The sequence below is a fragment of the Giraffa tippelskirchi genome, chromosome 9 (assembly GCF_054371585.1).
Source record: "Giraffa tippelskirchi isolate mGirTip1 chromosome 9, T2T-mGirTip1v1.2.pri, whole genome shotgun sequence".
In the NCBI taxonomy this organism is placed as follows: domain Eukaryota; kingdom Metazoa; phylum Chordata; class Mammalia; order Artiodactyla; family Giraffidae; genus Giraffa; species Giraffa tippelskirchi.
This window is the reverse complement of record NC_137283.1, coordinates 23,989,420-24,005,261: the sequence shown is the minus strand read 5'-3', so window position 1 is coordinate 24,005,261 and position 15,842 is coordinate 23,989,420. Positions and strand designations below refer to the sequence as shown.

Sequence of the window (15,842 nt, the reverse complement as noted above, 5' to 3'; positions counted from 1 at the left end):
AATCCACTGACACATACATGCAACAAAAAATTATCTAGGCCAAAATGATGACAATATTGAAGTTAAAGGACTCACCATAGTCTCAGAAACATGAGTCTCAATTCCATCTTTGTCTCTCTTCTAGACGCTTGAATATTCCTATTAAATTGTAGATGAGATTTTTGCTTCTTTTATGGAGATCCTAGGACTTCCCTGGTGGCTCAGATGGTAAAGCGTCTGCCTACGACGTGGGAGACCCGAGTTCGATCCCTGGGTCAGGAAGATCCTCTGGAAAAAGAAATAGCAACCCATTCCAGTACTCTTGTTCGGAAAATCTCATGGATGGAGGAGCATGGTTGGTTACAGTGCATGGAGTCACAAAGAGTCAGACACGATTGAGTGACTTCACACTTCTAAAGGCTCCTCAGTTCAGTGTTGCTTTATTTGCTCAGTCCCATTCTGATGTACACCTGGAAGAGTGTATGGTTCTATAGTATAGTTCTATACTAATTTAATGGTTTTGAATTAAATGTTGAATAAACAGTTAGTATAGTTTTATACTCATTAAGAGTTTCTACATCTGTCCTAAGGAGCATGGATAAACTTCTGTCCTGACTAGTTGAAGTAGCTGTGTCACGCCAATATCAATCACAAATATTGTAAAAAATATTTTTTTTAAATAAAAATATCAAACAGAAATTTTGGTAATCTCACAGTGCCAGAAAGATAAAAAGCTGAGTTCAGAATCAACCAAACAGAATGAGGTCAGCTAAGCAATTCAGTCTTAAATCAAAACACCTAAGGGACCATGCCCTAGTAATAAAAACAGAACAAAATTGTCCAGGACTTAAAGTCACTGACTGTAGATTCAATTTGATCAATTCCTGACCAGATTCTGCTCTTTTTTCCAAATGCCTGCTTAAAAAGTAAGTCTTCTTGGGAAAAATGTAACAAAATGAAAATATTTACATTTTTTGAGCCACAGTGCCTGATATTTCATAAAATGTTATTATCAATAGCTGGAGCCAGGACCAAATGACCCAAACCCAGAGAAATATCAGAAAATAACAAGACATCACAACTGACAGGAAGGTAGAAGTTGTTACACAAGGATTTTAAAATAACTGTGATTATCTGTCATTTTAGTCATTAAGTCTTGTCCAACGCTCTGTGACTCCATGTACTCTAGCCCACCAGGCTCCTCTGTCCATGGGATTTCCCAGGCAAGAACACTGGAGTGGGCTGCCATTTCCTTCTCAAAGGGGATCTTCCACACCCAGGGATCAAATCTGCGTCTCCTGCATTGGCAAACAGATTCTTTATGGATGAGCCACTAGGGAAGCCCCTGTTGTGATTAGTATATTTTTCAAAAACAGAACCAGATGGAGAATTTCAGAAGAGAAATGGTATGTATTCAAAATTAATTGGAAGTTCTAGAAGTGAAAAGTACAAAGGCTAAAATTAAGAACAAAATAGATCGATTTAACAGCCGAATAGATATTGCAAAGAAGATTAGTAAAGAGGAGGATATATGAATAGAAAATATCCAGAATGGAAAAAAAATGCAATAGGAAAGACAAAAAAGAACATAAGAAACATATTGTTTATGGTGAATAGCTCTAACATACGTGAAATCTTAGTTCCAAAAGAAGCAGAGAGGGGAGAAATAAAATGAGGGATGGAGAATTTGAAGAAATATTTGCCAGAGATTAAAAAAAGAAAAAAAAAACTTTAAATGACAGCAGTCATCTATTCAGGAAATCATATGAGCCTTACTAGGATAAACACAAAGGAAAAGTTAAATAAGCACATAGTAGTGAAACTAAAGGTGAGGAAAAATCATTCCAATTAAAAAAACAACAACAACAAATAGCAAAGACATTGACAGTTAACATAACAAGAGAATTAAAGGACTCAAGAAGATAGTAGAAAGCCTTTTTAACCGTTTTCAAATGATACAATAAAATTCTACTCCAAGAAAAGATATCCTCTTTAATGAAGACAAAATAGAGATGCTTTCACACAAACAAAACCTCAGAAAATTCATCACTAAAATCTTCAGAAAAGAACATAAATGGAAGAAGAAATTAAAAGCAATGGGAAGAGTTAATATGTTCATATGAGACTAATTGAGATTCTGAGGAATTAGAAAGAGGATCCAAATTTAAAGTTTTAATTTCTAGTCTTCTCAAGTTAACTAATGAGAGAAAATACCAGAGAATTTCATCACCTATTTTAAGTGCTATTTATATGTTAGTTTCCTTTATATTGGTATCTTAGCAACATTTTCAATAATGTCATAGACAAGTAAAGACAGAATGACATGTTTACAGAGGGAGAAAGATTTGGTGATTTTCTTAAGATATGTCAGTGTTTTGAGAGAAGTTGATAATTTCAGAACCACCTGAGCCATTATTATTCTGAACAATGTCACTGAAAGACTATCACTTACAGATGGAGATTTTCACTGAGTTGAAACTCCAGAAGAAACAAATAGTGACCCAAAGTAATACTTCCTAGATGCTCAGGAAAGACCAATACATGATGGATTGCCATCCCTGGCTTGTAAAAATATACCTGAGGATCATGATATGTAATAGTATGTTTTGCCATTCATATAGGAACAAGCCACACTTATATTTAAAGAAATTATGCTAAACAATTCTGAGATATTTTGATGATAGTTTTCACGCATCACCTGAGGTGCTCTTAACTAAAGATGTGTTCTGGAAACATCATTGTCTAGTTTGACAATGTGAATTTGAGTAAAGTTCATCAAAAGCATTATGGATTTTATTAAGTCTTTTTTTACACTTATTAAGGGTAGGATTGTTATATCAAGCTGCTTTCATATGATACAAATCTCACTGAAATAGACTGAAAAGAGTAAATATTAAAATTCTGTTCTTTTATGACTCTTCATTAACTCATGCCATTTATACTTAAAATAACCTTCAAAAAGTGGTCAGTCATTACTCTAAAAGCTGAATGGAAAAGGTGCCTCCCTATTCTGTATGTAAATATTCATTATCCCCATCATTTTCTTTCTGTCTTTCTTTTATTGTTACTGAAAATTAGAAACATGCAAATAAGTAAAGAAGGTAGTATAAGGGACATTATATACTCATCAATCAGGGTTGATCATTATCAACTCATATTCAACTTTGTTTCACCTATACCCTCACTTACTTTCCCCAAATCCATCCAAATATCTCAAGGCAAATCATACCATTCATAAATATTGCAGAATGTATTTTAAATGATAAGAGGATCTTTTCAACATAACAATAAACCATTTTTCTCATCTTAAACATTAACAATTACTGCAAAATGTTTCAGAGTTAAAATTTACATGATTTTCTCATAAATATATGTTTATATATTATGCATGCTAAATACACATACATATTCAGGTATACACGTATATGTGTGTATTTTAACTCTCTTTAACCATGAAAGTCACATTTCCAAACTTTATTTCTTAGAATTCTTTATATCTCAAGATATATTAAGAGGTGTTGCATGAATTAAAAATGTTCCATATCTAGTAAGTGCAGGAAACCTAGAATTAAACAAATTTTAAAAAGATTCTTTAATGCAGGAATATTCAGAGCTTTTAATATGCTAAAATGTACTACAAAACTCTACAAGCAAACAAAGTATACAGAATTAATTATAGTTGAATAGCCTGAGAAGTTCATCTTGGTTTATTTTTGCAGCATCACTAATCACTAATATTTTACTGGATTTTTCCTGAAACCAAAGCATTAGTGGCTTTATGACAGTATAGTTTACATAGCTTGGACTTTCCTAAAATAGAAAATTCAGGTTCAATTTTCCAAACCTAAGGCAATATTTCTCAAAGCATGGACCTGGACTGACCACATCAAAATCAACTGAAGAAGCAACGTTAAAAATCCATTTCTAGATTCTCCCTGCAACCCTGCTGAATCAGTAATTCTTGTGGAAGCAGAGAAATTCACATTTTGAACAGTCTCCAGGAAATTCATGCTAAATTTTTGAACTACTACAGCAGAATTTCTATAAATACTTAAGGAATAGGCAAGAAAAATATAATTATGTGAAATGAAAAGGAATAACTATCCCCTTATTTTGTTTCAGAGAAAGAGCCTTAAAGAATTTCAAAGTTTTACAAATGATAGAGTTCTAGCACGGTCGACATCCTTCCTTTTTAATTCATTATACTTCAGGCCCTAATTATCTCACTTTTCCACAAATACCAAGAAGTATTTCAGTGTTAATAATGAGCTTCAGCTTACTGCACCTACTCTACCAGAATGTATGCGTTCCCAGGAAAAGAGTACACTAGAAGTGTGTATGTAAGTAAATCCCTCCACTCCACCAGAGTGATTTGAATAGCTTTATTTATTTATTTATTTTCTCGAGTGTTAGTTTCTTAAGTTAAAGTGTACGCAAAGGAGGAGTCTGAACTTGTTAATGAACTAAAGCTACTCCTTGTTCTTTCCCTAAAATAGCATAAAAACTGTGTATGTTTCTTCTGCTCGAGAACCATTCTTCCATTCTCTGCAAGTGTGACTTTGTCTCTGCGGGGTATTCACTTCTAGTTCAGAGACAGAACTGTGGCGGTTGCAGAAGGGAACTCTTTAGATAGCAATTAGCAGTTTTGTGGGTGTTGGAGAGCCATCCACACAGGATTAGGGCAGGTCTGCATGTGGTGTGAGGACAGAATACAGTAGTTACAAGCATTCTTGTCCATGCTCCCCCTTACCCCCACAGGAGGATACTCACAGGGAAACTGTGCTCAGATAATCATGCATTCCCTGTTTTGGATAACAAGTCTGCCTACATAGAAACTTCTTCTTTAAAATATAATCCGTATTTTTTCTCCCTACAGAAACCGGTATGTCTCTATGCCATTCATTCCCTCTGCTTCGTACTTCCAAGGCTTCTCATTTTATCAGCAATTTTTTAACAGGGCATCCAGGGCTGGTTTCAGCATTGTGCAGCCCAGTCACACAGGATCTCGTGCTGAGTTTTGCCTCATGTTTGGTCTAATCCTCTGCTGTCGCTATCTTGAAATCCTTGATCACTTTGATTCTCAACTTGTGCTTTGTAAGTGAAAAATCTACAGGGACAATGGAGCAGAGCAGATATGCTTGGCAGAAGCAAAAACAGCTTTTATGGCTCTGCAGCAGCTGCTTGTGCACAAACGGGCTCAGGTCTGTGCACCATGCAGACAACGTTCATGCACAACAGGTGGTATCGTATACACCCATGTGCCTCATGGAAGTGAGTGCTGAGAGCTGAGGCCCAGAGGAGGGTGGCACATCAGGACCTGGGACCAAATTGATAAAGGTGATGATGGCAGCAGCTGTAGAAACATCAGAGGATGACATCAAGGGCTTCAGGGGAGCAAGGAAATGAGAAAGTAGTCAATGTCAAGATCCATGGTGAGAGGTCAGCTACCCCATCTGTCCTCAGAGGATATGTCATTTGTACAAATATTAACTCTTCAGCCTGAGCACCAGGACAGGATCCATCAGGGCCAAGCCAGTAAATTTTGTCAGTAAAGTATTATGAAATAAAAGCCTATATATGGACATTTCAATAAAGCATATCATAGTTACATAAATTTTTCAAAGTTTAGCAATCATGATTTTGAAAATGTGTGCAACACTAGAAAGCTAATATCCAGAGGCTTAGAAATAGATATTCAAATTTAAATATTAATTTACCCAATGGGAAAAATACTACTTTTATACGAAGCTTCAGGTAAACCAATTATTAATGTTCTTCATAACTGAAGATACAGCAGTAGAACGCCTAAACATTTTGGATTATACACAAACCACTAAGCCACTTTCAGTTTCTTGTGAAACATTCACAAGTTACAGGATATGTCCAAAGAATATAAGTTTCACTGTTTAGATTAACATCTAAAATTAAATCCAGACTTAAGCAGAATGGATTTGTATGAAGAGTTAAACCTTTTTAGAGAAAAATTGTTCCTTGAGAATCATTATCTTTAGACATTCTAAGATTCAACATTTCAAAATAATTCATCAGAAGTTTATTCCAATATTGTCACACCTATAAAATACTCTCAAGAGTTCTATAACAAGTGCATCAACAGAAAGATGACTGCAAATTTTAAAAGAAAAATTTCAGAAAGCATTTTTTATTTTATATTTGCTATGAGCAATTGATGTCAATCACTTGAAAATAAAATTACTAAAAATGTAAATTCTGATGATCTAATAAATAGATTTACAGAAAAGTGAGAAAACTCTCATGATCAATCAAGATTTAACTTTATTAATAAAGTATTATTACTTAATGCATTATATAAAATTGAACCAAACATACATTTTTTGCAATTTGTATGCTGATGTTGTTACTCATGTATCACTGTTACTCTGTTACATTTTATAGGTAATATATATATTATTTTTAAAGCAAAGTTCTCCATATTTAGCAAAGTGTTTTTTCCCTATTTTTCCAAAAAAATTCCACATATTATGAAGCTGTCACTAAGAACATCTAAAGCTTACAGTTTGAGTCTATTGTCGTTTCCAATTTCACTCCTTGTTCACTCTCCAACACTGCTTTCTAGCAAAATGGCTGCCTTGTATTCACAAGCTATATTTGTTCTTTACACAGATTTTTTGTAAATGCTCCTGCCTGCCTAGTGAATAAAGTTACTTCTTTCTGCCAATTATGTTTACTTAGCTAACTCCTATTTGCCTTCTGTGTGTTTGTGCTCAGTCATGTCCAATTCTTTGTTATCCCAAGAATACTGCAGTGTTGTTGCCATTTCCTACTTTAGGGGATCTTCCTCACACCAAGATTGAACCTTGAGCCTCCTGCATTAGCGGGCAGATTCTTTCCCATTGTGCTACCTGGAAATCCATTTGTCTTTTACTGTCAGCTAAAACAATTCTTTCTTAAATAAATGATCCTTCAGCATTCACTATTTTAATAGAATTATTTACTTCTAATATATGGCACTTATCACAGTTACAGGGCTTTCCTGGTGGTTCAGATAGTAAAGAATCTGTCTGCAATGCAGGAAGCCCCAGTTCAATCCCTGGGTTAGGAAAGTCCCCTTGAGAAGGGAATGGTTACCCACACCAGTATGCTTGCCTGGAGAATCCCATGGAGAGAGGAGCCTGGTAGGCTCTAGTCCATAGGGTCACAAGGAGTTGGACACAACTCTGAGTAACTAACACTCTCACTTTTCATCATAGTTCTAGCTATGTATTTCTGAGTATGATTTGTTTAACATCAGCTTGTTGCTTTAGATATAAACCTCTGTGAAGGCATGTATTACATTATTTTTATTTGGTGCTTTTATTCCTTCTCCTTTCATTGTTGTTGTTCAGTCACTCAGTCGTGCCCAGCTCTTTGCAACCCCATGGACTGCAGCACACCAGGCTTACCTGTCCTTCACTATCCGGTGGAGGTTGCTCAAACTCATGTCCATTGAGTTGGTGATGCCATCCAGCTATCTTATCCTCTGTTGTCCCCTTCTCCTGCCTCTGATCTTTTGCAGCATCAGGGTCTTTTCTAATGAGTCATGTCTTCACATCAGGTGGCCAAAGTATTGGATCTTCAGCTTCAGCATCAGTCCTTCCAATGAATATTCATGGCTGATTTTCTTTAGGATTGACTGGTTTGATCTTCTTGCAAACCAAGGGACTCTCAAGAGTGTTCTCCAAAATCACAGTTCAAAAGCAGCAATTCTTCAGTGCTCAGCCTTCTTTATGGTCCAACTCGCACATATACACATGACTACTGGAAAAGAGTGGTTGACTCTATGGACCTTTGTTGGCAAAGCAATTTCCCTGCTTTTTATTATGCTGTCTAGGTTTGTCATAGCATGGCTCTGGTCACCATCCGCAGTGATTCTAGTGCACAAGAAAACAGTTTGTCACTGTTTCCATTGTTTCCCCATCTATTTGCCATGAAGTGATGAGAACAGATGCCATGATCTTAGTTTTTTTAATGTTTCATTGTATTTCCTTTACTTAGCAGACAGCTGGAATTTGGCAGTTGCTCAATAAATATTACTTAATAAGTGAATTAATTAGTGAAAATATGTAAACATTGTAATAAATTATTTCTTATTCATGAAGTTTTAGCCATCATTACTATACTCCTGGTGAGCTATGTATATAGGGAATGATTTGTCTAATTTTGTCACTTTGTAGTGCCACAATTAGAAGGAGAAGCTTTCATTTTTAATGTTTGAAAATTATTTTTAATTGCATGATCTAAAACTTTAAATTAGAGCAGTTTTATTCTACCAGCACACTGAATTATCCACCTCATCCTCCTATGAGTGTAAACAAGATGTTAGTGAAATATTTTTTTTAAAGATACTATAAGAAGGAAAATATTCCCTAGTTTTAAAAAGTATTATTGAAACTGTGATATTGTTTACCTTTTCTTTGTGGGAGACCTGTGAAGAAGCCTTGGGATTAAGAATGGATTTAGCCCAAAAAATCATTCTAGAAATGTTTCCCCAGAAATAATTAGAATAAAAAGTGCATGCATCTAACATAATAAGGGAAAGAGTATCTTTAAAATATAAAAATAGGAAGATGCATCTGATGTATTAGATTGGGTTAGATTTTTCTCCATCATATTCAGAAATATAATATGTGCTTTTATTTTTCCATGATTCTTTTATTTATGTGTACCTTAAAGCCTAAGAATATTTCTTCCTACTTTTTATTATTAAGAAAACAATCACAACTTTTAAAATATTAGAACAATACTTAAACATTCTATTGATAAAATACAGTGGCAAACTCATCGTATGAACACACACATTCAACTTCAGTGCTACTTTGATTTCTTGAGCAATACAGAGAAGCCAAAAGGAAAGGCAAGATTTTAGCCTACCTCCTACAAGGTTAAATTTTATCTTATGAGTGATCTTTAGAGAAAGAGATTTTCCAGGGTCCTAATTTCACTTTGCTTTAAAACTGTTTTGAAACTTCACGTACAATATTTTTAAAATATAATTTGCCAAAATTCTTAATTCTTAAATATTAATCCCTTAGAATATATTTTACTTTGGTAAGACAGTGCATATCTACATGCAAATGTGTGTCCAAGTTTTTTTTTTTTTCTTTATGGTTACTGAGTTGCCTTTTGGTAAATTCTTAGTCCTCTAAAATCAAAACTATGTAGTTCGGTATAAAATGTGTAAAAAATGATATCACTGTGAGTCTATTTTAAACACAGAAATATAGGATTCCTGAATCTAACTGGAAATCTGTGTCCTTTCAAATTGTCCTTTGAAGCTGGTCAATGACATGATAGAACTTGTAGAGCAAGGATTGATACTGTGATGCATATTTCTAGAAGCAAATTTTTTTATGATAGATGTGTAACTCTAAAATTAAAAAATCTGGATAAAAAAATTACCTCTTTCCTATTCATGTTGCACTTTTATCTAAAATAGCATTTTTTTTATCACAACTATGTCAGAAATAGAATAAATATGCAGTATTCACATTGGCAAATACAAACTTATGATTATAAATCTTAATATAATATGAACTACTGTAATTATGAACTTAGGAACACAATTTGTTTCTAGTATATGAAATTAACAGAATAATTAGAGTTGTAACCATTTTGTGGGTTACAAGGTTTTGCCTGGAATTTGAGAATAAAATAATAATAAAAATGGTGTTTTGCACTCTTTATGTAGTGAATGTTGTCTTTTGAGGTCCCAGGTTTCCACTTATTTTAATATTAAGCATGCATGAGAATGTGTCTTGAATTTTCTTACAAGTAATAGGCTATATTGATTAATGTAGAAATATTTGAAAAGTTGGAATATAATTTTTCTTATGAGTATAGTAGAGCTTCACATTGTACTTATATAATTTCAAACAATCACACAACCATTCAAAGTATGTATTTTATAGCCATATGCTAGCATTTTATAAGCTTTTAAAACAATATTTTTTTTCTCAACAGAGAGGACTGTTATTACCGTTCCACCTTCCAAAATGGATGTTACAGTTGGCGAGAGTATAGTCCTACCTTGCCAGGTGTCCCATGACCCCTCCATTGAAGTTGTATTTGTATGGTCTTTCAATGGAGATGTCATAGACTTTAAAAAAGGAGTGGCTCATTTTGAGAGGATTGGAGGAGTAAGTTGCTGAAATTTTTAAGTGCTTAATAAAGTGAATCAAGCCTTTTACATGAATCAACATTGTTCATAATTATTCTCCCCATATTTATTTGCATGGATAATCACTCACTGTTTACAAAGCTGCATCTGTTTTTGTTTTATTTTGTTTTATGTCTTTCATAGAAATGCTTGTGTTCTAGATGCAATTATAATAAAGGGGGTAATAAAAGGGATCAAGTATGAAAAACTATAATGATACTGATATAGCTCCTAATTTCAGAGGTGCCTCATATTTTGTATTTATCCAGCTGTTAAAAAAAAAAAAAAAAAAGGGACCCGCTGGGTGTCATTATGTTTTTATCCCTTTTTGCCTTTCTATCTACAGGAATCTGTTGGGGATTTGATGATAAGGAATATTCAGTTAAATCATTCAGGAAAATATCTATGCACAGTAAAAACAACTCTCGAAAGTTTATCTGCTGATGGTGATATCATTGTGAGAGGTAAGCATAAATGGTGAAAATAAATGAGAGCACTGTTTATTCACAATCAAAGATGTTAATATGTACATGGTAGATCTCTGAGTAACCACATTATGATAAAGCAGTAAAATAAATAGCACATTTTTTTTTTCTAAACTCCAAGACCCCAGGGTGTGACTATAAATATGAACATTGAATTGAGTAGGTTTTGTTTCTTTATAAGGAATGATCGGACTTAGCTAGCAGTATTGCTCCCTAAAACTTAGATATGCTTTCCAGTCATAATAAACCATTCTTGTTTTTGAAGTTCTCCATATCAGTTGCATTTATTTAGTTAGCTTTTGAGAAAGGAATGGGTGAGAATGGTTCTCAGTTTTTGAGATTAGCTCTCTATCGGATGATATTCAACCATTTCCATGACTGGCATTTTCTAATCTTCAAAGGAAGCATTTCTAAATTATTCTCTCACCATGTAAGCTGATATAATAGGGTTTTTAATCACAATGTGCTAAAATATATTATGTTCAATATTTTATTTTCTAAGCATAACAGATCAAACATCCTTGTCTCAAATCTACAAATTTAATAATTTCTAATATAGTCATCATAAAACATATTTTTCAAGGTCCCCCAGGGCCCCCAGAGGATGTAAGAGTGAAACATATTTCCAGTGCTACTTGTCAACTAAGCTGGAGACCAGGCTCAGATAATAACAGCCCCATTCAAATATTTAGTATTCAGGCTCGGACACCATTTTCTGTGGGTTGGCAGGCTGTCTCTACAGGTAAGTGATGCATGATTTTGGATGATTTTCTAAAACAGATATTGTGTTTTGTTTTGATTAAATAGTTGATTATTTTTATTAGTGCCAATTTAGTTGCCCAAAGCATAACCTTCTTTTCAGTTCCAGAAATTCTCAATGGTAAGACATTCAATGCAACAGTGGTTGGTTTGAATCCTTGGGTTGAATATGAATTTCGCGTAGTTGCTGGGAACAGCATTGGGATTGGAGAACCAAGTAAACCATCAGAATTGTTAAGAACCAAAGCATCAGGTAAGATATCAATGTTTTCTAAATATGAAGAAGACTGTTTATGATATAGTTTCTGAAGATAATAAATGAGAAGTCATGTAGTATTTCTGGTTTATAATCAGAAGCAGTAAACCAGTGGTTCTTATTTTCCATTTTTATGTGCACAGAGCAATGTGCATTTTCTCCCACAAAGTGAATTCAAAACAAGATGATTAAGAAGGCATGTCAAAAATAAGAATTTTTCAAAAGCTGTCCTCTCATCTCATCTATTTTCTAGCCAAGATCCAATAGAGAATCTGTAGATTTGTAAATGTAAATAAGTTACCACTTGTTTCATTAAATATTGTAGCTAAGAGTTAACTAAGACTGTTGGTGCAGTCAGCCACACATTTCCATTTATTTCTCATCTCTGACCTAGCTTTGCAGCTTCAATGAGTGATAGCATAAATTTTTCCACGTGCAAATGAGGTGAATTTTAAACTCATTTAACAGAAGCGCAAATTGAGCATCAAATAGTTCACTGAACAGCAGAATACAAGTAGAACCTGCCTCAGAAATCACACCTTCTTAAACTCTTTTCAATGGATCCTCTTTGTTCCACTCAAACTTTCACATCCAAGGTAACATTTGATCATCTCAATGAATGTAGCCAAAAAAGTTCATATTCTTAGACAGTCACCTATGAAGGATCATGCTGCTGCTGGCTACTTCAAAAAATGTGTGCACAACTGTCAGATGTCAATAATAAATCATTTTTTAAACTAAAGTAATGTTAGTCATTTTATTATAGGACTGGGGCTGGAAAATAATATATTCGATGGTGATATCATAAATTAAATCATTCTAGAAAATTTAGAGCTAAGAGGTGAGTCTTTAACAGAAGAAAAGGAAGGCCAGGATGTAGCTGATGATCTTGGACAAAGTCAGTATTAGAAATCAGACATCCAGACTTAAGCTCCAGCATTCACCATAACAGTAGTTCATAACCTAAATGAGAAAAGGCCTGACATAGTGAAAAATCTAAACATGGAAATTTCCAAGCCCTACCATAGAACAACCATATATGAATCTACACATGTGCCTCATGACTCTGGATACTAGCTTCAGTTTAGATTGTTTACAGCTGATTTGTATTATGGTAGCTCTGGACAGTGTTGATGCTGACTCTAAAAGTTTACAATAAAGCTTTTAATATCACTTTCTGTTAACCACTGATACTCTCATTTCAGTAGCATAATGAAACTTGTATTTATAAGAATTTCCTGAATCTCCAAATCATAATGAAGTGTGATTTTTTTTTTTTTTTGAGGGATGGTATCATCAAAAATAATTCCTCTCAATATGGTTTTAGTATTAGTATGGTTCGTTTGAAAACTGAATAAAAGAAGGAACTGCTATTACCCAGAATACTGAAAACTTTGAAAGAGTTAAAGCATAATTTAAAATAATTCTCTTATACATCTGAACTATTCAATTGTCCTAAAGTATGTCACTGTAAAGCTATCATGTACTAAAAATCCTTGCAACTATAGAATCTATTCTGATTCACACTGCACTTGGCCAAAGGCATTGGAAGACTCAGAAAATAGAGTATGGGTACAAGGCAATCATTTGAATAAATTCTAAAGATCAAAACAGGCAAAGTTAGGGTTAATGTGAATATGAAAGTGGGTAATGTTTGGTGTTACTATTTAAAAAAAACAAGGAGATTATTATATCCTTATAGCATTTATAGAGTTAAATATGTATGAAATACATATGTATGAAATGGGAATAAATAAAATAAGTAGATTTATCTGAATGGTACCCATGGTAGGAGAAAAATTTTAAATGAGCAATTAAACATTGCGTATTTTAATTTAAAATGATTGAATATAAATAATTGCATATAATTCAACCTTTAAAAAGTATCCATTATCACAGATTTGGCATACATTTGCTATTATTTCAGGAAAAGTGCTTTTTAACACTTCAACATGTATACAGTAAAACTTCATTCTGATTGCACACTCCACTACTCCACTCATGCTCAGTTGTCAACAACGCTACAATTTACCTTGAAATGTTTATATTTCATTACACTAGTTCTTACAAAGGTATAGTTGAAGGACAGATACTTTCCTAATTTGTAAACCTGATCATTCTCTGGAATGTTCTACCACTGAGTCTTAGGGTACTGAAGTTAAACCCAGGTAATTCTGTCAATCACATCCTTGATCAGAGTACATCTTCTTACATTGATTGTGAAAATTTAGAGGAAAGGTCCTGTTCTGTAGTGAGAAATTTGAGATTCAAACATGAAATTATAAACCAGGAGTATTTTAATTGATATATTTTAAGGATTCATTTTTAAACGTGGAAGTATCCTGATGACTAACAAAAAGAAAAATTATTTTAGTTTGTTTATTGGAAAAAATTAATTAATAGACTGTCTCAGTAACTTGTTTACAGCACAACTGTATAATTAGGCACTAAATCAGCAGTGTTGTTATTACCATCTGAATGGAACATCATTTTGCCAATTAGTAGATGATGCATAATAATGTCAAACACATGATATTACTCGATTTTGGAGCCAGGGTGCTCGTGTATCAAACACAACTGTGTCCTCTCTCTTAGAAATTTGGATATGTGTAAACATAATTTATGTTCATTAAAAATGCACGACTCTCTCATAATGTGCCTGCGTGAGATTTTTTAAGGTGAAATTCAAAAGTAAAATTCTTCATAATGAGAAAATACTTCAATAATTGCCATCCTATGTTTCTCTTGGTTGCTTTTAGTCCCTGCCGTGGCACCAACAAACATCAATGGAGGAGGAGGAAGTCGATCTGAACTCATCATTACTTGGGAGGTAATTTTCTATCCAACTCAGTTATTTTGAGGGAAAAAGATTTAGCTGGCCAAGAAGAATACTGAAAAACAAAGATTTATTTGATAACTATTGAGTATACAAAAATACATGGTATGAGAGACTCCTGATGATACATAATTTAGAGGAGGTTTTGGAAATTTTTTGTATTTTTCCCCCAAGTAAGAGAGTGTGACTAACTCAACACAATTCTTTCCCAAATAAAAAACATAGCTCAATGTCTGCTGATGGTGGGTCAGTAGCATTTTTGTTACTAGTTGATGAACTAGAAATTATTTTATTTATTACCTCTAAAATATTCATGAGTTAGACTCAGCAGAATGCAGGTAAAAAATAATTCTTTCCCTATCATTGCTCTTTAAACCCTTTCAATTTGTTCATCCTTGCATGTAGATGAAAGCTTAGGCTGATGGCATAGCTTTTGTAATCATCATTATTAAGTATTAACAGGTAGGTTGATTTTTGTACTTTAAAATTTTTTCAACCTGTTTTATTATCATAAAATTTGGACTTTCAACCAATCTAAAGTTTCTCATTTCCAGATGCTCAGGTCTGCCTTAGGCAAGGAATTCTATAGTGTGAAAGAGAATGCATATTCAGTTCTCCACCTTTCCTTCATTCTGCTATTCAATTTCTCCTTTTCCAAGCTAGTTCCTCCAGAGTTATAGTGAATTAGGGTTGGGAGAAAAGGTAATGGACAGAAATGGTTCTGATTGGTGATCACTTGTAATTTGACTTTGGTATACTCTAATTGACATTTCAGAGAGCAGCAGTTTGTTTTGCCTTGTTTTTTGTTGGTGCTGGTGGTGGGGAAGGTCCAGGAGGTGCCCCACGGGGGACTTCTAGTTGTCATCTCTTGGTGCAGGCTGTTGGAAGGTTTCCTCAGTTACTAGAGTCTGGTGGTCCATGGCCAGATTTTCGGTTATAGGTCGTCTCTCTCCTCTAGATACTGTTTGTGGATAGAGTCCTTTTTAATGGTGCTCATGGACAGCTTCCTACACGGGTTTCACATCTGCCCTCAGCAAACATACACCTTTGTTCCATGTTCTGTGGAGATAAAATGAGTCCCCACTTGGTCTGTCTTTACTCTGCCACAATACACTGTCCAGGTCTCTCTCCCCTTTGGAAGTTTCTCAGGCATTTGTCATTTAAAAGAACCCACATCCCCCAAATTCCAGACAAATCCCCCAAATCCCCCACATTTCATGAGTCTTTTTTTTTTTTTTTTTCCCCTGAAGCCTTGTCACTTGGTTAGGCAAGGGGTAAGAAGTAGCCCCTTTACTTCTCCTGGGTGGGGGTTGGGAATACACAGCTTTTTCTACAATTGTCTCAAAACAAATA

General features: G+C 34.2%; 2 protein-coding genes across 15 annotated transcripts in view; one reads left to right on the top strand and one right to left on the bottom strand.

The window, feature by feature from the left end:
- Positions 1 to 15,842, bottom strand: part of LOC145520800 (uncharacterized) — a 319,869-nt gene that overhangs the window by 202,327 nt on the left and 101,700 nt on the right. For 8 of the 13 annotated variants that reach the window (XM_081528245.1, XM_081528236.1, XM_081528234.1 and 5 more), the window contains one exon: positions 76 to 267. The exons of the other annotated variants lie outside the window; for them this stretch is intronic. The gene's annotated coding sequence lies outside the window, so the exon portion shown is untranslated. The remainder of the gene's footprint in view (positions 1 to 75; positions 268 to 15,842) is intronic. 13 annotated transcript variants of the gene reach the window in all.
- Positions 1 to 15,842, top strand: part of CNTN6 (contactin 6) — a 236,222-nt gene that overhangs the window by 203,581 nt on the left and 16,799 nt on the right. For both annotated transcript variants that reach the window (XM_081528229.1, XM_081528230.1), the window contains 5 exons: positions 9,958 to 10,133; positions 10,500 to 10,617; positions 11,222 to 11,380; positions 11,501 to 11,650; positions 14,413 to 14,483. In XM_081528229.1, coding sequence (XP_081384355.1) covers positions 9,958 to 10,133; positions 10,500 to 10,617; positions 11,222 to 11,380; positions 11,501 to 11,650; positions 14,413 to 14,483 — 674 coding nt within the window. The remainder of the gene's footprint in view (positions 1 to 9,957; positions 10,134 to 10,499; positions 10,618 to 11,221; positions 11,381 to 11,500; positions 11,651 to 14,412; positions 14,484 to 15,842) is intronic.